Raw genomic sequence first — 23738 nt, 5'->3', positions numbered from 1 at the left:
TAATAAAGTGGCTGGTGAGAGTACATCCTGCATGTTGATTTAGTTATTGATAGTATTTCAGTTATACAGTATTAGCATTGTTTTTAAAAAACATAATTTTACGTCATGACTAAACAGAAACTGTGTGAGCCATGGACTGGAGTACTGGGCAGAGGTGGATATGAATAAAGAATCATGCCAGCTCCTCATGTTTGTGTCAACAGGATACCTATGTATTTAATCTCCAGATCAACAGAGTAAGCACTTTTCCTACTGAGGGGCCTAAATATGATGTGTGTTGCTTAGTGTGATCTTAAATACTTTACTTGGAGAACACCATCTAAAATATTTTTTTTAGCTGTGACATTTGAACTGATGTGAATACTTGAAATATTCCTTTTGCAGAACTCCCTGTTTGGAAGGTGAAGCTTCCTTTTGAATCTCCTGGAGATGGTCAATATCAGGCCAGTAGGAATCCTTTGCGCTACAATATCTCTAATTATTATCTATAAAAATGTCCAGCGGTGTTAGAAAATATTCATACCTCGTATGTATGATCTTCAATCTTCAGAGTGCGCTTTTTCTTCTGAAATAGAGAATGAAAATGATTAAATTTTAAATAATCTCTGCAACAAAGACTACGAATGTAAAACTGATAAGTGATAGAAACAAGAAAATACAGCCATGTTAATCCAAAGCAGTGGCGGCTGGTGGTCAAAACTTTTGGGGGGGGGGGGGGCGACAAGCAGGCCTTGCCCCCTCACTCGCACCTCCCCCCGTGGCTCACGTACGATCAATCAAAACTGAGCGATCCACTGGCACTACACAAACCCCCCTGGCTGCGATCCTGTCGCACTAGCTCCACCCCCCCCTTCCCCGCATGATCAATGGCCATACCTTACTGTGGTAGAGGTGTGGGGAGGAGGATGAGGTTTCGATGCTCTAATGCATCCAGGGTAGGAAGAAGAGACTGCTGCTCCCAGGGCGTTGCTTCTCCTCCTGGCCGGATAGGGGGCGGGTCCTGAGACCCGTCCTAAGACTCCCAGCCAATCGGGTCTCAGGAGCCGCTTTCTGATTGGCTGGGAGGAGAAACAGGAAGACATTAGCAAATATTAATTCGCTAATGTCACACAAGTGGGTGGGCTCGGGGCACAGTGCTCTGCCTCCCGCTCTAATCATGTGTTTAAAAAAAGCCAAAAAAAAACAACTACCCATTGGAATCCATTGCGTCTGGCGCCCTGCATGGAGATTAGCGGCTGGGCGCTATGGATTGGGGGGGGGGGGCGGTGCCCCTGCTCCCCTAATGGACGGGCCGCCACTGATCCAAAGGCTGCAATATTTACTGAGGTAGGCCCCCATGTACACGGGACGCTGAGGCAAAGTCCTCTGAATGATTTTTTTGACACCTTGAAATCAGCATTTAAAACGCCCGTTTAGCAGCGTTTGCATGCTGCGTTTAGCGGCGTTTTACCACGTTTGCGTCTAGAAGTGTTTAGTTAAGATGACATCATAAGACCCTCCCCAAGCTCAAAATACAGTATTATTTAACTATTTCAGCTATTTTATGAGACCAGAGTGAGTAGCAGCAGCTGGGAGAGCAGCAGTGTACTTGTATTTAGCGTGTCACTTGCCACGTCGCCTGCCACAAGTTATGGATTGTCACTTGCCACACGTTGCGGATTGTCCACTTGCCACGTCACCTGCCACAAGTTGCGGATTGTCCACTTGCCACGTCACATGCCACAAGTTGCGGATTGTCATTTGCCACGTCACCTGCCACAAGTTGCAGATTGTCCACTTGCCACGTCACCTGCCACAAGTTGCAGATTGTCCACTTGCCACGTCACCTGCCACAAGTTGCAGATTGTCCACTTGCCATGTCACCTGCCACAAGTTGCGGATCGTCATTTGCCACGTCACCTGCCACAAGTTGCAGATTGTCCACTTGCCACGTCACCTGCCACAAGTTGCAGATTGTCATTTGCCACTTCACCTGTCACAAGTTGCGGATTGTCATTTGCCACGTCACCTGCCACACGTTGCGGATTGTCACTTGCCAAGTCCCCTGCCACAAGTTGTGGATTGTCCACTTGCCACGTCACCTGCCAAATTGCTGCCAAATCTAACAACATATGGGTCAAATTCCAATTATACATCTAATAACAGCAATGCTAGTGGTCTATTGGATTGGATCAAGGGCTCATTGGGGTATATAAATGGTCTATGAATCATTGCAAGCAATTACAATTTTTAAAAATATTTTTTTAAACGGTTTTTCATCATTTGCCATAATTTTTGAGATTTTTAATGTAAAAAAAATAGGGCACCTTTAAAAACGCTTATAAGCGAAAACGCATCTAAACGCCGGTACCGCGTTTAGTCGCATTTGGCGTCTGAAACATGGAAATCTTTGGCTTCTGAACCCATTTTTTTGCTTACAAAGAAACGCTGTTAAACGCAACTGCAAAAAAACGGCAATAAACAAGACTGTGTACATGGTCACATAGGATAACATTGAATGAGTTCTGGGACAGTTGAAAAAAAGCGTCCAACTGCCTCTGAACGTGTGTTTAGCAGCTTCCCGTGTACATGGGGCCTTAATGACCTGGAACATGTTTGTAGATTTTTAACTCTATTCAGAATTCACTTGCTTGTTCTAAGCCAGTGACTCAAAAGCCTGAAGCCAGGGACTGTCAGACAAATAGCATTTTCAAAAGGAGATCAGCAGTGGCAGTTTGTTTTTTTTCATCAAAGTTTACTGTAGAGACACACTGTATGTAGGATGCAGTAACCAACCTTCACATTGTTTTATACATGTGAAAGTGGTAGTAAACCGCTGTGTTTGCAACCTGCAAGGCAATGTCATAATGTGCTAGTATGCATCGCATACTAGCACATTATGTGAAACTTACCTTAGAACGAAGCCCTCCAGTGAAAGCGCTTCCATCTTCACCCGGTCTTCCTTCTGGGTTTCTGGACTCCGGCTATGTGAGTGGCCAGAGCCGCAATGATGTCACTCCCACGCAGGAGCCGCCGTTTATGGCACAGGACAGTGACGTCACCGGCTGCATCTACAGTAAATATCTCCTAAACGGTGCATGTATAGGAGATATTTACAGTACCTATAGGTAAGTCTTACTATAGGCTTACCTATAGGTAAAAATTATGCATTGGAGTTTACTCCCACTTTAAATGCAATAAATATTATGAAATATAACATCATATTGCAGACTGGCATAGTGCTAAAAACAAAGGGTAATTTGTGTTTAAATGTAACTTGTTTTTGACCCCTCCACTTTGCCTATTGCTTTGTTGGCTGAAGACAAAGCATTTACATTTACTGTATGATGATGCTACGTGTTATAGTGCATGTCCATGATTCTGTTGTAGCACAAAACCTCTCCAGCAGATAGCATTGTGTGAAATAAAATAATAAAAAAACACACAAGCTCTTAAAGCAGAACTAAACCCATTTAACTGTTTCCCAAAACAGTTACATTCAGGACATATCATGAATATGATAACTGTCACAGTTGCCTGTGCTCTCAACCAAACAGTCTAGCCCATCAAATGGCTGGTGTGATACACTGGCCATACACTAGTAGAATTTCATTAAAATTTTTTTGCTTTAAGTACGTTCATTTGATTAGTTTTCGTTCAGAAAATTACCATTTATTTCAAAATTTAAATGTTTAAAGCAAATAAAATGTTGAAATACTTTCAAACAACATTTGTCAAGTCATTGAATTAAATTAAAATTTTTGCGATAATTTTTGTACAAACGTTCTAAAGTCTACTAATTTGTTGCCAGCTTTAGTCTTCTTAAAAGCAGGACAATGGGAAGGGAGGAATTCTACACACAAAGAATGGAAGTTGATGTGTGCTTTCCCATCCTGAGTAGACGTCATATGACATCCCCTCAGAAAGTGGCGAGATGTGTCACCCGCTGTGTCCATGGGACACAACCAATGACTGATCAGTGTAATGGCTCACTGCCGGTACCATGTGACCGCCGTGTACAATTGTGTTGCTAGCTGTGATTGGTCAATTTGATCAGATGGTACAGACAGGGCCAATCACAAACCATTTGTACCATGTGATTAGCTTTAATCAATCGCAGCTAATCACAACAAAACAAACTGAATCTGTTTCATTCAGTAGAATGCTTGCTTATAGCAATGTATTTCACTGCTATAAACAAACATAATATGTAAAAAAAAAAAAAAAAACCTGATCACTTCCCCAGAGTAGTACAATGTTTTTGTGTTAACTTTATATTGCTCTGATCACAGTGAGTTAAAAAAAAAATAAAAATCATAACCAAAAGAAAAAAAAATGTTAAAAAAAAAAAATTATAACTTTGCTATCACCAGTCAGTGTTCCTGATCAACCGCCACACCAAAGTTATATAATGACGATGTACTGCACTGGTGACAGTATGTAAAAAAAAAATAAATAAATTGGGATTTTTTTTTTTTTTTACATTTTTGTTTTCCGCCAAAAAAATTTCAGAGATATATATCATAGTTTGTGGACTCTATAACTTTCCTACAGACTAAATAATATACACTGATTTGGGTTATTTTAACCAAAGAAATGTAGCAGGATACACTTTGGGCTACATTTTATGAAGAACCATTATTTACTTGGAAAAGTTTATAACAGAAACGAAGAGAAACTTTTTTACTTTCAAAATTTGAGTCTTTTCTGTTTTTTAGCAAGAAATAAAAAACCCAGTGATAATTAACCACCTCAATACAGGGCACTTTCACCCCGTTTCTGCCCAGGCCATTTTTCAGCTTTCAGCGCTGTCGCACTTTGAATGACAATTACGCGGTCATGCTGCACTGTACCCATATGAAATGTTTATCATTTTGTTCACACAAATACAGCTTTCTTTTGGTGGTATTTAATCACTGCTGGGTTTTTTATTCTTTACTTTAAAAAAAGTTTTTGTCAGTAAATTTTGTAAATAAGTAATTTTTCTCCTTCATTGATGTGCGCTGATGAGGCTGCATTGATGGGCACTGATAGGCTGCACTGATGATGTGGCACTTATGGGCACTGATGAGGCAGCACTGATGAGGAGGCACTGATATGCTTCATTGATAGGTGGCACTGATGAGCACTGATAGGTGGCACTGGTGGACACTGATATGTGGCACTGATGGGTGGCACTGATGGGCAGCACAGATGAGCAGGCACCGAAAGGCAGCACTGACTAGCAGTACTAATGGGCACTGGTGGGCACTGATGGCAATGATTGGGCACTGCTGGCGCCTGTACTGTAATCAGGGCACTGATTATCAGTGCCCTGATTACCTGTTCTGGTGTCCCCTGTGAGGAGATGCAGCTGATCAGCTCTCCTCACTACACACTTTGTCAGTGTAAGGTGATGAGAGCTGATTACCGGCACTTCTGCATTTACATGTGATCGGCTGTGATTGGACACAGCCGATCACATGGATTTAGTTTGGGTACAGTGTTGCATGACAGCGCAATCGTCATTCAAAGTGTGACAGTGCTGAAAGCTGAAAATTGTCCTGGGCAGATAGGGAGTAAAAGTGCCCAGTATTGAAGTGGTTAAATGAGAAATACCCTTCAATCATGAAAGTAGCAAAATATACATCCATATAAAACGGTCTCCACTACTATCAGAAGATCTATATCGCAACAAGAGGGTGTATCTCTACCCCCTAAGTGCCTAGTTCCGGGCGGGTTCTAAGGGATGGTTCTGCCAGCTCCAGCAGTGCTAAGCGTAGACTAGAGGGTACGTGCCCTGGGTCGGAAACATAGTCCATCCAGGGTGCCTATATACTGTTGAAGTGTTCATGAAAACCCCTACAGGTCGCTATCCAGTCTTCTTCCTCGTGAATGTCATTCACCTTGCCAATCCACTCCTCCTGTGTAGGGATTTGTGGTTGCTTCCAATATATTGAGAGTAAGCGTCTGGCAGCATTCAACAAATGGGGCAGTGCGCTTTTCTTATATTGACTAATCGGGATCTGAGGGACATGTAGGAGGAAGTGGACCCGGGGATAGAGGGATATCCAGGCCCAGGATGTCTTTTATTTGGATCCAATGTCCTCCCAATAAGGCTTAATCTGAGGGCAATCCCACTATATGTGTAAGAGTGTGCCCCAGTGTCCACAGTCTCGCCAGCATAGGTCTGATACAGAAGGGTAGATGCGCACCTAGTCTGCTGGCACCCTATACCAAAGGGGAAAGAACTTTTATAGTTTGTTTCTTGTGTTTTAGACTCAGTAGAGCTTGAATGAGTGAGCTGGTATAGGTAAGCCAGCTGAGTTTTGGTAAATTCAACCCCCAGGTCTCTCTCCCATGCCTGCGTGTATGTAGGTTTATGTCATGTGTAGTGGAGCCTAGCAGACAGTACAGTTCTGAGACCACGTGTGGTGTCGGGTCGTCCTCCACAAAGAGGCGTTCGAAGGGTGTGAGAGAGGAAATGTCTCTTATAGAGTGGTTATGGATCTCAAAAAAATGGTGAAGCTGTCTGTGCCTCCAAAAATTAATCTGGGAACCGCTATGTCTGGCCTGTAGGGTTTCAAAACTGAGTAGCTTACCATTCCTCATGAATTTACCACAACTGGCTTGCCATCATCAACCCAGGGGCTGAAAAGCGTGGGTTGTTTGCTAGGAGGGAACCACAGAAACCCACCCAATGGAGCCAGTGGGGACACAGGGGGGCTAGGTTCAGGATTGGGTTGATTCGGTCCCAGACTGAAAGAGCGTGGGCCGTCAGTGGGGAGGTGGTGTCAGACAACCTCCTGTGCTTCCAGGACAGCCACGGTGCTTATGTTAGATTCCTCCCTGCCAAACATTTCTCCAGGGAAACCTATTGCTTGGAATGAGTGTGGAAATGCCAACTGAGGATCCTCTGAAGAGCAATTGCCCTATAATACTTTTGTATGGCTGGGACTCCCAATCCACCTGCCTGTTTCGGGTGCCTTAGCACTCTCAAAGCTATTCTTGGTTTCCGTGCGTTCCACACAAACCCATACAGCATACTAAAAATCCGGGTAAAGAAGTCTCTGGACAGGGGTATCGGTATCATCTGCAGGAAGAAAAGTATGCGCGGCAGAATGTTCATTTTTATGATATTTATATTTACTCGACCTAGCCATGTGAAGGCGTCCATTGTGAAAGCTCTCTCTTGACCGCGTCAAGGGGGGGTAGTTGGCAGCATATAGGGTATCAAAACGATTTGTTAGCTGTATGCCCAAATACCGAAAGGAGGACCTGGCCCAGGTAAAAGGGAAAGCGGCCTGCAAGCTACCTGCCAAGGAGGGGGTCAATTGAATGGGCAGGATTTCTGACTTTGAGAAATTAATCTTGAAATTGGAAAGCAGTCCAAAATGCTTAAGATCACATCATCAGCGTATGCTGATAGCTTATGTTCAGCATTGCCAACCTTCAGACCATTTATATCTGCATTCGCTCTTACGGTACATAGTAACGGCTCTGTTACCAAGGCGAAGGGAATCGGGAGGAGAGCACCCCATTTACCTTGACCTGTGCGCTAGGAGTGGAGCAATAGGGCCATAATTCATGTCAACATAGTGATCCTAACCCCTGGGTCTCTAACACCGCTCGCAGATATGACCAATCAACTCGGTCAAAGGCCTTTTCTGCATCCGTCGATAGAATTATATAAGGCTTAGGGTCGGGACGAGTACGGGCCCAGTGGATAAGTTGGATTGCTCTAATGGAATTGTCTCTAGCTTCCCTACCTGTAATAAATCCTGTTTGGTCGGGGTGAATGATATGGGGCATAAGGTGTTTCAGCCTGTTCGCTAGAATTTTTGCCAGGATTTTAACATCAACGTTAAGGAGGGATATGGGGCGGTAACTCTGGGGGACAGTAGGGTCTTTGCCTTCTTTTGGAAGTACTAAGATGTAGTATAGTATAGATGTAGTGTTTCCCTCAGCTATGGAGTTAAAATAACTACACACAGGGTTCACCAAGAGGGAGAGGAAAGCCTTATAGTACACCTTGGTGAATCCATCAGGTCCAGGGCTTTTCCCATTGGGCAAGGACTTCACTGTTAGCTCAATCTCAGCGGGGGTAATCGGTAGCTCCAGCGTAGCGCAATGATCTACGGTCAAGGGAGGAATATTCCTGGATGACCACTGATCTGGGCACCTGAGCGTTCAGGGGCAGGTCAGGGTTTAAGTTGTACAGTTGGGAGTAGTATTCCTGAAACCCTGAGGCAATTTTAGAAGACTGGACCACAATTTCGCCAGAGGAGGTGTGAAGCTCCTGCACGTATGCCGGAGCATGCTTCTTTTGAAGAGCCCTTTTGAGCATACGACCACATTTATTGCCATGTTCATAGTATTTATGAGACATGTATCTAGCTTGCTTACATGCTTGGCAATCTAACAACCGCAAGAAGAATTCCCTCAGGTCGGTAAGTTTCTTCAGTGCCTTAGGGTCTCCGCAATGTTTATGTTGGAGTTCTGAGTTTTTTGAGCTTGGAGCCTAAGGAGATCAGTTTCCCCCTGACTACTGCCTTATGACCCTCCCACACTATACCTTTACTGAGGTCATCCGTGGTGTTTTCTTTTAAATAGTGAGTTATGACGTGCGCCACCCTTTGCTGCCACTGCAGTATCATCCAACAGGTTCTCATTTAGCCTCCAAGTCCAAGCCCTATGGGTGCTGGACAGTAAAGTGAAGCCATCACGAAGTAAGGGGTTGGGACTGACATTGAAGTCACCACCAAGGACTGGGAAACCCTCCTTAAATTCCAGCAATAGCTCTAGGGCCGTATCTAGGAAAGTAAGTTGGTTGGTATTAGGGGCATAGATCATGGCAAACGTATACAATTTCCCTGCAATAGTACCTTTCAGAAAAACATAGTGACCCAGAGGATCTATTTTGTTCCCCGTGGGCTGGAAGGGGCAGGATTTATGATTTACAACCGTTGTACCCCTGGATTTGGAGATCAGGGAAGTACTTTGGAACCATTGATTGTAAAGGTGGGTGGGCAGCTTAGGCACCAAATGGGGAGTAAAATGGGGATGCCCCTGGGAGAAGAGGAGGAGAAAGGAGGAAAGAGAAAAAAGGAGAAACACATACAATTACCAGTTAAAACAAAAAAAAACACGACAAGGTGTCAGAAACCATAACAGTAATCCAAACATCTGTAGGTCAGATTCGGGGCCCTCCCCCCTAAGGGAGAGGGCCCCAAACCACAACCCAGAGTCCCAATAGGAATCAATACCCAAAAAGGGGAGGCCTATGTGGGGAACGCATCTAACAAGACGCTATGATCAGATGGGGGGGGGGGATACCTTATCTAGATTAAATGCCCGCAGACTGCTAATGAAGTCTGGCGGCAAGGCCGGGATATTCTTAACCATAACCTAGGCAGTATCGTTAATATATGTCAGATAACAAAACCATAGCGAGATTGCATCTGTCATGGGTAGACATAGGCTCTATCTGGAACAGTCTCGGCAGTAATAGAGTAATATCAAGTAGGACTTCTAGGAAGGGGTTATGTGTAAGGGAGCAGGGTCGCAAAGGACCTCGGATACAACCGTGGAGTCCAAGAAAGCCTGCTCCGTCAGTCTCTGGAAGTGGAGGGGCCCCGATGAGGCACCAGGGGCTGGATTCTGCCGATCTCTTTTATGACTTCTGCGTTTAGTAGGCAACCATGGTTGGGGAAGATACATCACAGGGACGTCGGAAGATCCTCTCCAGTCTGGGAAATCCACAGAGTCTAGCCCAAGAGTAGATAAGAATTGCAGGAGGTCATCTTTCGTGCGTGGGGTGACCTGTTTGCCATCTTTAGTCACCTGTAGAAAAAAGGGAAAACCCCAGCGGTATGTCAGTCCTGCTTCCTGGACCGCAGCCAATAGGGGGCGGCGTGCCCTGCACTGCATGAGGGTATGTCTGGCGATATCCTGATAGAAAAATAAATGTGCTCCATCAAAATCAAAAAAGTGCTTGTCACGCATTTTTTGCATGATGTGGTCTTTAAGTGTGAACTTATGTAGCTTACAAATGATGTCTCTGAGATTGTCCACATACTGAGATGGAGGTCTTTGTGCTCTATGCGCACGATCAATCACGATGGGAGCAGAGGCTGGTAGTTCCAGTATTTCCCTAAAGATATCTACCAGAGTGGGTATAATGTCCCTGGAAGCTGTGGCTTCTGGCAGGCCCCGGATTCTGATATTTGCCCTCCGACTGCGGTTTTCCACATCATCTAACTGACATAGTAAGGTACTAATTTGCTGATTCTGCATGAGGCATTTAAACTGTAGCATAGCAATAACAGGGAGAGCTTCCTCAATTCTCTCTAAAGATTCTACTCTAGCACCCAGGTGTGAGGTGTCAGCCTTTAGCTGTGCAATGTCTTCTGTAAAGGCTTTCTCTACCCTGCTAGTGAAGCGCTCCAGGTCCTCTCTGGTGGGGAGGGACAAGATATGGCATCTGATGTCCTCATCCCCAAGGAGCCTCTATCTGTAGAGACGGGGGGGCTGATTCCCTCACCGACCCTGGGGAGGGAACCAGGGAAGCTGCAGTCTCCTGGAGCTGAGCTGCGACATGCTGGGAGGATTTTGCGGCCTTCTGGGCCTTCCCGGTTGGGGCAATCTTGGAAGCCTCGCGGCCTTGCCTGTGGGTACGGGAGAAGAAGGATTCTAGCTATCTCTGCTGCGAACGATCGGTCCATGATGGCTGGGAAGAAAGCCGCTGTCGCTGGGACATTGGAGGAGCTGTTGGAATCCCCCTTCAGAGCTGTGCTGTATGCGGCGGTGGTACAGAGCTGAGGCAATACATGTCCTCACTCCTTCATAGCCAGGACACGCCCCCATGAGAGTTTTTAAAGATTAGAAGAGTTTATCACTCTTCCTATGATATGTTGACTTTGCATGAATTCCCATCTAGATAGTGAATAGAAGCCCTACCGTATCTCAGTACTTTTAATACAAGCTAGTACAAAACATACTTTTGACATACAAAGAACCTTCAGTATTCTCTGCTTCATGTCCTATTATCTGGAGCATACACTTACCATTTCCATAAGAAGTAATACTGGCACAGTTATGAAAAGCACAATAAGAATAGTTTGAACCATCATGATTGCATCTTTCATTCTATTTCTTGACGCTGATGTAGCTTTGTCCGAAGAACCTGCAAAATTAGAAAAAGGTGTGTTCATGTGTGTCGTTGATATGACAGTATCGGTTTTAGTGCTACCGGGCTAAATTTAGAGGGAGACTTACAAAGGTTAAAGCAACTCTCTTTTACACCATTATGGTGCTAAGTTTGCAATCGCAAGAAAATGTACATATCTGTGCACCTTCTGCTCATACGTATATAACAGACAACATATGAATCCTTGGTACAGGTTCAAACGCTTCCACAAGTTGCTAAACAAAATGTTTTAATTGTGGGTTGGGTCCCCAGTATAGAGATTTGCCTTGCTTCCTTTTCCAAATAAAGACCTGAGTGAACTTTTAAACTATATCCACCATATTATGATCTTAAAAAAAAAAAAAAGTCTGATATACTCTGCCTGCACTTGTCTACCCTCTTTTTTCCTTTTTTTTTCTGTAAAGTGTATGTCAGGGAAAAATAAAAAACAAAAACATATTCAGTAATTCTCTGTAATACACACATTTTCCCCATGTTTAATGCCTGTAAAACACTGCAAGTACAGAAAAATACCTTTTTGTCTGCCAGAAATCCAGTGAGCTCCTAACTTCCTGTTGGAGCTGACAACACAATGCCCCTGTAGCACTGATATCCCAAGCGGTGTTATTATCCCTGCCAAGTTCTCTACTGTTGTGGTTCAATGTTTTATTGAATTTTTAAATTTATAACAATGAACATGTAAACACGTAAACATTAGTTACACACATTAACCCCTTCACTGCCCCCTAGTGTTAACCCCTTCACTGCCAGTAACATTTTTACAGTAATCAATGCATTTTTAATCGCACTGATCGCTGTATTAATGCCAATGGTCCCAAAAATGTGTCAAAATTGTCTGACGTGTCCGCCATAATATCGCAGTCACGATAAAAATCACTGATCGCCGCCATTACTAGTAAAATAAAAAAAAATATTAATAAAAATGTCATAAACTATCCCCTTTTTTGTAGACGATATAACTTTTGCGCCAACCAATCAATATAAGCTTATTGCGATTTTTTTTTTTTTTTTTACCAAAAATATGTAGAAGAATACGTATCCACCTAAACTGAGGAAAAAAAAATGTTTTTTTATATATTTTTTGGGGATATTTATTATAACAAAAAGTAAAAAATAATGCGTTTTTTTTCAAAATTGTCGCACTTTTCGCAGAGGTGATCAAATACCACCAAAAGAAAGCTCTATTTGTGGGGAAAAAAGGACGTTGATTTTGTTTGGGAGCCACGTCGCACGACCACGCAATTGTCAGTTAAAGCGAAGCAGTGCCGAATCGCAAAAAGTGCTCTGGTCTTTGGCCAGCCAAATGGTCCGGGGCTTAAGTGGTTAACTAGCATAATCGTTTCAGATATGTTGATAGCAAAGGTGTTTTTCCAGTTTATAAGTATAAGGGTTTGGGTTGCCAGAAGTATGTGAGTGACGACTGATCTATGTTCTTGAGGAAATTTCTCCATACCAATGTGGAGAATTGCTAGTGCGGGGTTTGGGGTCATTAGGACTGTCAGCAGTGGGGAAGTCCTCTATGGGGTCAGTCAGTTGTTTGGCCTGAGCAGTGTTTTTCTCTTGTGGACCGCTTACCTACATGTCCTGGTTGTTGTTTGGCCTGACGGGGGATTCCATCCTTGGCTTAGACTTGGCTGGGCTACGTGTGGATGGGCTGGATGTGCCTGAGGATGATCAGCTGTGCAAGGGGTCTCGTGCGGGCGGTTTATGGGGGCCTCTGTGTTTGTTGTTGTGGATCGCGGCCCTGTCCTCCGGCCGTTGCGCGTGTGAGCCACCGCCATTTTGTTGAAGCCCGTGGAACTTCAATGCGAAGAAACTTATTGTGCATCTTGTGTGGCTACGGCAGGTTCTTTCTCCTCCGTGGCACCCCTGAGCAGCCTGGCAGTCCGGCTAGGGTGATTGTGGCCGTGGATGAGCTCGGTGTGGTCCGATGTTTGTAGATCTCTCCAGCGGCCGAGCGGAGCTCTCAGCTAAGACGTCCATCTTAGAGCTCGGTCACCACGCCCCCACCCCGAGTTCTCTAGTGATGATCCACAAGACACTTTCCATTATTTGCATTTCTTTAACATAATGGGGGGGGGGGGGGGTATTTTGTAGTCAAGCAGATGAGAACTGATAACACTGCCTGGGATTTCAATGCAGCACCGGATTTCTGGCTGGATCAGTAGATATTTTTCTATACCTACAGCATTTTTATGCAAACATAGATTTCCAATATATGGTACACATAATACTGATAATATACAATTGATTTGCAGCATTGTAGACATAACAGTGTAGGAGTTGATGGTCTCAGTCACTCTAATATGAGTCAGCTTTGGTCATGTGAATGGAACCTGTCAAGATAAAAGTATGAGAGCTACCATTGCTGACTTGTTTGCAAGCTCCAAGGCTGTCATCCTGATCTTCACTACACTGCTTAGATCAGGGTTTCTCAACTAGGGTTCCTCCAGAGGTTGCTAGTGGTTCATTGAGCAATGAGCAATTTCTGCCTCTTAGATAAGTTCCCACTGACACCATTGATATTTTTAGCTATCTGTAAGGGGGTAATTCTTCCCAATTACCACAAATGTAAGGAGCATTCCTCCCACTGACCATCATATTAATGTATCATGAGTTGTACATATAGTAATTTTTAGTAGGGGTTCCCTAGACTGGAAAGTTATTTCAAGGGTTCCTCTGTGTTGAAAAGGTTGAGAGAGACTGGCTTAGATGGTCACTGGCCCAGACAGCTAAGTGCATATCATGTGCTGGTATCCCAAATATTCATGTGCTTGCTCCTATCACCAAGTAAGGAAATAGAAGGGCGGAACATGCACCTTAAAAATAAATCTACAATGGCCAATGTCCAAGATTACCTATTGGGATGGATACCTTTTAAATGGGAAGAAAAAAAAGAATAATGGAATAATAAAGCATAATTCCGACTGATTTAACTGTCTCCCAAAACAGTTATATTCAAGGCATACCTTGAACAATGACTATTACAGTTACTAGTAGGCTTATGTTCGCTCTTAGCAAAAATGTCAATCCATCAAATGGCTGGTTTAATAGCTGATAACATGTACAGCACCATGGTAACTGCAAATCAGACAGAGGCTAAGATGGCACCTTCCTTGGCTGATAGGAGGGTTTAGTTCCACTTTAACTGCCAACCTAAAATGTCCTCTCTTGGACTTAACAGCCATTTTGAGGAGGCCATCATCCTAAGTTAATGCTGGCTTTTTCTGGGACAGACAAGGACCATAAATGCTTTATAGGCGAAAAGGGTATTTGTTATTAAAACAGGAACTGTTATGCCAGGAACTGTGCATTGGGAAATTCAGGCAAATGTATGTTGCCATTTAATATTCCCAGGCAAGCCATAGTAAACATGTAAAGTTTCCTCTTGATCTTAAAATATTTTTTCGACCTCTTTTCCTAAGGCGAGATATTCTTATTCTCTAACCCTCAGATACAATGAGTCAGCTGGTGTATGGGCTTTGACAGGACAGTAGAGAACAGCTTGGGAAAGAGGAAGAGCCAGACAGGAAGAGCTAGCGAGAACCCTGCCAGCATGCACAGATTAGATCCATAGTGACACCAGCTTTGCCTGCAGTAGGACTACAAAGGGGTGATGAGGTGACCTGTCACCCTCCACACAGGCAGCAGGCTGAAGTGACCGGTCCCCATGGGAGGAAATAGCAGGTTATTTCATGGCAGTAGAAAAACATTAAAATATCTTTGCTGGCCATTAGGATGTCCAGCTCCTCCACAAAAAATGTGAGCTGCCTGCTAGATAAACACACAAAATGTTTGTTGGCCCCACTTCAGCTTTGGCTTACAATCATAATATCTTACTACCAACAATTCAGAAATGGCTTTGTTTTGCTTTTATAATTAAACAATTTTTTTGTATTTCGTTGTTTCCTTGTACTCCAATGGTCCCTTTACCGACAAATCAACTTTTTCATACTTTTAAAAGACAATTTAGGAGAAATAATGGTTCAGAGGGCACTTGGAGAACACAAGGATTATCACAGTGGTACACTGGCTGAATCTAGGGGGAATGGCGTAACACTAATCCTACATCAGGTCATTATATGCACATAGATCTGCTTTGGTGTGAAGCTGAAAGGTTTGCTTTGACATCTGCAGCCCTCTGCCTTTCCTTTTTTCCATTCGTTGTTCATAAAAGTTTATAGAACATGTTCCTTTCCACAGACCTCTACAGATAAAATTAAAATGCAGCAGCAGAATATTTTTGGCTCGGTATGACTGCTATGAAAAACAGGAAACAGGCCTGATGTCACTCCGGTATGATCTTTCAGCAGACTTTCTCTGTTTGTAACACAACTTCTTTGCTGTAACAGTAACTTGTAAAAGTATATTAATATAATATCTAACAAGGGTAAAAAAAAAAACTGTTGAAGAATTTGCACAATTCTAAAGAAACCTTGCTTTGTTTGAAACTCTCAATCCTAAAATTATTAGTAGGCCAACTCATCGAGTTACTGTAATGTAGTATTAGGTTTGGATTTTCATATGTAATCAAAACATGAAAAAAATGCATTGCCTCCAGCAGCCAATCCGATGACAGCTACATTACTTTTTTTTTCTTGTTATGTCGTAACATCGTATCTGCTGACATGCTGTCTCGCAGCCTTGACAGATTGCTTTCTTGAAACCCAAATCCCAAGTTAGTGAGACATGGTGTGCACTGTTAAATAAGAACCACCTTCGCCTTGTCACATGGGGCAGATAAAACGCTCCAAAAAGAAAAATTTTAGCATATTGGTTTTACTATATCAAATTTCAACATTCCCAGGAAAAGGCTAATTGGGCATCGTAAATGGAGCTAACACCCCATAAAACATAAATCCCTAACCCTTTGTCCCCATAAACACCCACCACCCCTTTTCTTTTACACCAACTTACCCCCTAACACAGTGATTCTCAAACTGTGTGCCACATGAGATTTGCAGGTGTGCCGTGGGAGTTTTGAAAAATATTTCAAATTGCTAGCATTTTGAAACCTTGAACATATCAGGAAATTAAATGGTAAATCAATGTCGCAAAAGTTAGAAAAGCAATATATATATAAAAACGCAATCTCTGTCAGTCTGTAAGCCATTGGTTCCTTTCGTAACACAAGACTTGTGCGAGATCTCGGGAGAACTTGACCACTCGAATTATATTATAATAATAGAGATCGTTCCATTCCAAATTTGATGCTTATGAATAAAGTTTGTTCATTGTTTAGCGATTGAGAAATACTTGCTCTCGAAAGCAGGCACATCCTTCACATTAAATTTAAAATTAAACATATATGTAAAAATAAGCACGTTCTTCACCCCAAAAATTGTTAAATCTTTTCAGGTGTGCCATGAAAAATTTTAGATCTTTTTGATGCACCGAAAGACAAGCAAGTTTGAGAAACACTGGTCTAATACAACCGCTTCTCTTCCTTCTTTATCATCCAAGACCCTAATCCCCCCCCCCAAGACATGGGGATAATTTCTTTCTTACACATCTAAAATACACTATACAGGCAGTCCCCGGATTACAAACAAAATAGGTTCTGTTTGTTTGTTCTTAAGTTGAATTTGTATGCAAGTCGGAACAGGTACATTTTTTAAGTGCAACTCCAGCCGCAACTCCAGCCAAAAAAAATTTGAAAGTTTTTTGTATAGCATAAGCAAGGGTTAACACCCCTGCAATGTTTCTTTTGCTGTCTGTGCCGCTGTTCAGAAGGTTTTATCTCATTTTCTGTCCCTGTGATAATTGGATTTTTAGAAATTCTGGATTGTCGTGGAAACGAGGATTGATGATAAACCTTCAGTGGAGACACCCTATTCCCATGATAACTTTTACAGGAGTAAATTTCCCTTTCCTAGGGGTAGATTTCCTCTCACCTCTTGTCACCCCCCCCCCCCATTCGGATGTACGAGTTGTTTGTTACCCAAATGTTCGTAACTCCAGGATTGCCTGTACCGCAATGCATTTATATGGTCTTTCTAATGAAGCTATATAACTCACGAGTTTCGTACTTATGCATAACATTATAATGACATGCTATTGTAACATTCTATGTACAGTAATATGGAATTTTCAATAATTAATAAAGAATACAAAAAATCCTCAAAAACCCACTGCATCAGTGTCGGGGTCTGTGGAAGGTCATTGCTATTGAATACATTAAGCTGTAGACAAGGTGCAGAGAATAACCATCTTTTATGAGTTTTTTTTTTTAGAACTGAACTAAAGCTTGTAAACATTTCCAAGAAATAATTAGAAGAACTGTCTGTATTGCCGAAAGAAACAAGCTATCCTCTCTGGCACACTCTCCCCTTTTTTTAAATTGCAAAGAGGGAAATTAGACCAGCAGCTATGGATGGTACAGCCTTTTTTTCTTTCATGTAGCATCTTCTTTTATAGGTGCCCTTTTTCAAAAATTTCTAACATTCTATCCTTCTGAGCCCTAAACCTGCAGTTCATTTAAACAAAGAACCCCATTATAAAGCATGATCCGCTCAGGGAAAAATGCTCCTTATTGTTCCCCAAAAACAATCAGATAACACCCTGGATCAACGTTCAACTTCAGCAGTATCATTTCTTATTAAGAATAATAGCCAGTTCCATTTTATGCATGTAGAAATGCATCCAGTCTTTTTTGAACTCTTAGCTGAGGCTGGAGGAATTACTTTCTGTAGGATGCTATTCCACATTTTTTGCAGCTCTTGCTGTTAAACTTTTCTGTAGGTGGAGGTCAAACCTTTTTTTCCAGGTTTAAAGAGACCCCTCTTGTCTTTTGTAAGAGCCCTTTCACACTGGGGAGGCGTCGGCAGTAAAACGCCGCTTTTATTAGCGGCGTTTTACCGTCGGTATGCGGCCGCTAGCGGGGGCGGTTTTACCCCCCGCTAGCGGCCGAGAAAGGGTTAAATACCACTGCAAAGCGCCTCTGCAGATTTCAATGGGCAGGAGCGGTATACACACCGCTCCTTCACCGCTCCGAAGATGCTGCTGGCAGGACTTTTTTTACCGTCCTGCCAGTGCATCGCTCCAGTGTGAAAGCCCTCGGGGCATTCACACTGAAATGCAAGCAGCGGCACTTTCGGGTCGGGTTGCAGGCGCTATTATTAGCGCAATAGCGCCTGCAAACCACCCCAGTGTGAATGGGCTCTAAGGGCATTAAAGAGAACACCTTTGTACCAAGTACACTATAGGGACCATTTATGTAATTGTACAAGGTGATTGTCTCCCTTAAAGTAGAACTGAAAGAAAAATGTTTTATCATTTTGGGTAGGGTAATGAAGGGTTTTAACCCCTGTCAGATTTTTTTTTTTTTTTTTGGCCACAACAACAAGAAGTGAGAGGAAATCCCTGGTTGTCAACCAGGGTCACCAGACCTAGTGTTCCCATTGGAAGCTTTCCCCTCTATTCCTGTTCTGGTGACCACTCAGATTTGGGATTTTCTTTCACGTATGGCGATAACGGTCATCAGGACAAATAGAAGAGGTTCCTCACAGGAACACAGACAGCAATAACAACCGTCTTCACAATTTATAACTAAGAGAAAGGTTTTGCCTTCAGTTATATTTTAATCACGTCCTCTTAAAGCGGTAGTAAACTCTTTATGGGGGAAAAAACTAATCTTCTCTCTGCATGGTAATGTCATAATGTGCTAGTATGCATTGCATACTAGCACAATTATGAAAAGCGTACCCAAAAACAACGCCCTCCAGTGGTGCCCTGTCACTGCTGACATGGCTTCCATCTTCACCTGGTCTTCTTTCTGGGTTTGCAGACTCTGGCCGCTTGAATAGCCGAGCTGTGATGACATCACTCCTGCGCACGCATGTGCCACAGGAGTCATGGTTTACGGCACAGAACTCTGAAAGGATGGCACGGGTATGCCATCTTTTCAGCGCGCATGCCCTGGTGACGTCACCCGCTGCATGCAGTGTGAGTATCTCCTAAACATGGCGGGTTTAGGAGATATTCACTTTTCCCTACAGGTAAGCTTTATTATTAGCTTACCTGTAGGTACAAATTTCCAAACGGAGTTCGCTACCAGTTTAAGGGGGAATAGTACTGAGTTGTAAAATAGATTATGCTGCTCATTATAATAGTCAAATCCACCTAGAGCTACAGGTACAGGGTTTCCCTGAGCCCTTGAAAAAATCAGTGCATAACGGCTAAACCCTTTTATTTTCCTGCTTTATATTCTGTATGGAATAGAACAATTCTTTCCTTTAAGTATGTAGTTTATGCTGTTATCTGTTGCCTTAGGTGCTCAGTGAACCAACCAGTGTGGTCTTATGTGAAATGAAATGGCCTTGATTGTTGTGTGTGTGTTCTGTTGCATTGCAGAGCACCTGTGTTTTGTAGACTCCTCAGGAAGCGAGGGGTGGGGTGCCAACCAGCAAAGCGGAACAAATAGGGACCTGCACCATCAGTACCTACAATAAATGATATTCAACCCAGTGCTTTGGATGTCTTGACACATACTGTGTGTATTCTTATTTACACCCAATCTCTCTATCTGAAAAAAAGAGACCACATCAAGTAATACTGAGTATAATGGTGCATGAACTTACCTAGAACCATTAGCTCTGTTCCACAGGGAAGTCTATTTGCTCCATTTATTGTGAAATTACAAAAGTAGATCCCATTGTGGTTTTTATGGACCTTTTTGATAAGCAGAATGTTGCTTTCAATTTGTATATGTTTATCTGATTCCAGGTAGCTGATAAATGACCCATTTTGATGCCCAAGGTACCAAGTGACGTTGCTGTCCGTAGGCAGATAGCTCTCACATCCGCATTTTAGTCTGACAGTCCAGCCTTTTTTCAAACCCACAAAGCGAAGCTCTTGCAGCGATAAATCTGTAAACAGAAATGAAATATTAGTACACTATTAAACCATCAGATCTCATGTTTACTCAGGGATGTGTACATATAACTAAATAATTCGAAATGTCTTAAGCTAGCTAAAGGTGTTTTTTTTTTTTCCGTTAAGCCTGCAGGCGGAATTAAAAAAATAAGCAAATGGATTCCTCCATCCAAACAAGCAAGGTGGTGGATGAAGGAATCCTCCCCACTGAGACAATGCATTCTGGGGGCTGTCAGAATACACTGGTCAGTGACTGCAACCCATTGGCTGCAGCCACTGATGGAGGAAAATTTTCCAGCATTCTAATTTGAGAAAAGTTGATCAGTAGATCGACTTCTGACGAGCAAGAGCGGGCCGCACATGGATTAAAATTTGGCCAGTCCCTGTTGAACCGGCTGAATTTCAATCTGTCTATAGTTGGCTTTATAAACCCTGAAGCCAGTTCTGACTCGTAATTCAACAATATTAAGCAAATCACATTGTATTAAAGCCGAATTCTAAGCAAAAAAAAAAACTTTCATTGAAATATATCCCTCAATAGAGACAAAACATTCAAATCCACTTTGTTTGCACAAATGCCTTGAAAAAGTAACACTCATATCATCATTATGCTGCACATATCCTGTACAGAGAGCAAAGCTATGGGAGGGACCCAGAAAACTCCACCCACTACAGGTTGCCTGCAGAAAACTACAGGAAGGGCGGAGACCAGACCAGTCACCCTGCACAAGGAGAGAGAGCAGCAGTGGCTGTTTCTATTACAGGAAGCTCCTGCATAGAGGTGACACTGGATTATTGCACAGATCTGAAAGAAATACAAAAACCACACCAAGAATTAAAGTGTTACTAAAGCCACAACAGTAAAATTAGTCTGTATATGCAGTAAAGCATGCTTGTTATACTCACTGTGGAACCTAAGGGTTAAACCTTCGCATTGTGTAAAAAGGCTGTTTGATCCTGTCTTCTCTGATCCTCCCTTTCTTTTACTGTCCCCAATCCATCTCCTTATAGTACAGAGCCCTAGGGGTCACTTTGCACATGCTCAGTTTGGTATGTATTGCTAGAGAGTCTTTTTTTTGGAGGGGGGGGGTGCATAGGATCAGCACAGGGCCAATCAGCACTGTCCAGACGGGGGGGTCAGGGGTCATGCAGCCTCATAGGACAGTCAGAGGAGAATTAAAACTCCTCTTAAGAGCTTTAACTAGTGCTCACCTTGACAGTTATAGAAGTCACAAGACTGCTACATACGAACTATTGCATTTGCATGTTGTGTACTGTAGGAGACCAGATATAGTGAATGCAGGATCCTGGGTTTAGTAACACTTTAAGTTAAATTTCACATGCCTCTTGTATTTAGCAAAATTTTTTTATACCGGAGTTTATCATTAAGTAGGAATATGGATATTCAGCATAAACTCAAATTTGACCCAGTTTGTATAGCTTGCATTCTCTGTTTTAGGCTTTCTGGAATGGTTATTGCTATATAGTTATGTGAGAGTTGCATTTATTTTAAATGCCTCTTAAAGTGGAAGTTTCGGCTAAATAGAAGTCTGCCTAAAAACACTGCTTCCCTTCCTCCTCCTGTCCGTGCTTGTATACTATTTGCAAAAGTGATGTGAGTAAATACCTTTTCTTGAACCTGCTTTGCTCCAACTCTTCTGTGTCAGAGACCATTGGATAAAGAGGCTGAAATGCCAGAGCCATGACATAACCCACCTGCTTCTACTGCATCTGTTGTCAGCAGGAGCCACTGCTTCTGCATTACTTGACCGCACCAAAGCATATTCAAGAAAATATGTTTACATCTCTTTATAACTTAGTGACATTGCAAATGTGCCATGAGCTAGAGAGGTAATAATTTAGCAGGGGTTCCCCTGAGACAAGAAAATGATTTAAAGGGTTCCTCTGTATTAAAAAGGTTGAGAGAGGCTGGTATACAGCATAGGTAGAAGGAGGAGGAGAAGCAGTATTTTTAAACGTCTGTTTAAATAAATGTATCCCAAACTTATACTTTAAGAATACATGATTTAATTACATGGCAGAAATGATAACTGCCAGGTTCTGATGCCCACATTCCTTGAATTTTCTGTCCCTGAGGGCGATAAGAACTCCATAGTAACAGTCAGCATAGAGATTTGCCAGGCTGCATTCAGCAGCTTGCAGTGGGTACACTTGGAAATCCCAAAACATGACTTACATAATGTAATGTTTTATTTTTTTAACACACTGAGCACAATAAAGTAAACATTCCCCAGTAAAGTATTTATTAGTGGTGCACCAAATTGAAAATTCTGGACCAAAATCAAAAATTCAGGATGCATTTGGCCAAAAAACGAAAACTTTTTATATATATATATATATATAATTGTATTATGTTCGATGTTTTCATTTATAGTGTTTGAAGCGCTTTTGCGTTAAACAAAAAAAAAAGCACAAGAAAAGCTCAAGGAAATTTATATGTATCTTCACACTGGTCCATTGTGCTTCCCGGTGCATCCTTAGTATTTATTAATATTATTACCCCAGCACTTGCAGTTTAGAACTTCCAATGCTACTGGCTCCTACGCTCTCATCCTAGGATATGGGGCTGTGTGTTTCTATTTATGCACACAGCGGAAGACACAGCTCTAGTCCCCGCATGCAAAGTGGCTCCATAGGACTGTAAGAGAAATGAGACACCCTGGAAAAGGAAACCTGGGGAAGCAGTCATGTTACCAGGTTAAACAACAACATAAGCAAGGATTAAAACAGTAGCGGTCCATCCAAAACGGGCACACAGGATGCCAGACTATGGCTTCCAATGGGGAGGGGTGTTTTTTGACACACGTGATTAGAGCCAGAGGATCTAATAGGCTTCAAAACAGGGTGGGCTTACCCATTTGTGTGACAACAGCAGGTGAATATTCGCTATGTTCACACTAAATCTCCCCACCAATCAGGAAGCGTATCATGAGACCCATTTACCGATTGGCCAAATGTCATGCGTTCCTATTGGATGCCTAGCACAGAGGAGAGAGGAGATGCACTGCAAAAGGCGCCGTGCTGAAGATGAGAACACTGGAGCGCGTCACCCGCCACTTAGATTGGGTCCGCCGTGCTGGAGCAGAGGGGAGGGGGGGTCTAGTTCCACCAGTCGCCACTGGATTCAAATATAAAGGAGCTGCTGAATTGATAAAATCTGCTGCTGAAAGTGCTGAGGGTTTACTATCACTTTAGGTGTCAAATATTTCCATTCCTATACATTTGAGGGCATTTTTTTTATAGTAGTTCTTTCAAAACAATGTATCTTATAGTTTGTTTCCTAAATTTAAACGTTAGTTTCACAGATGTCAATTGCATTCACCTTTCATGTACAAATTGCTGATTGTGCAGCTGGTCTGATGAGGTACACTTTACATCACGTATCTAATGTTTAACTACTGTTTGACAGTACATACTTCCTACTGTTTAAGTTTTCCGAGTAATGATTGTATCACATGCAGTTACAGATATATGCAAGTGGAATTTTCCATAAATGGTTTTCACTTTTTGTATACATATGAAACCTTAAAGAGGTATTGAGCCCAAAAAACAAGAAATAATTATATTGCAGTCTGCCAATTCTTATCTCTGGTGGCTACATTAGTTTTCTTCTTTTTTTTTTTTTAAACTGGTGATCTGGCCAGTAAGTCTATTATTTTTAAACTTCCCTTAGCAG

General features: G+C 42.5%; 1 protein-coding gene across 1 annotated transcript in view; it reads right to left on the bottom strand.

The window, feature by feature from the left end:
* The window catches only part of CD79B (CD79b molecule), a 57819-nt gene that overhangs the window by 16528 nt on the left and 17553 nt on the right, over positions 1-23738 (bottom strand). The window contains exons 4-6 of the mRNA XM_073607646.1: positions 19747-20034; positions 11025-11143; positions 524-565 (exon numbers count right to left, since the gene is read on the bottom strand). Of these exons, the coding sequence (XP_073463747.1) occupies positions 524-565; positions 11025-11143; positions 19747-20034 (449 nt within the window). The remainder of the gene's footprint in view (positions 1-523; positions 566-11024; positions 11144-19746; positions 20035-23738) is intronic.

The sequence above is a fragment of the Aquarana catesbeiana genome, linkage group LG12 (genome assembly GCF_042186555.1).
Source record: "Aquarana catesbeiana isolate 2022-GZ linkage group LG12, ASM4218655v1, whole genome shotgun sequence".
Lineage (NCBI taxonomy): Eukaryota > Metazoa > Chordata > Amphibia > Anura > Ranidae > Aquarana > Aquarana catesbeiana.
This window is presented reverse-complemented; position numbering and strand designations above follow the sequence as displayed.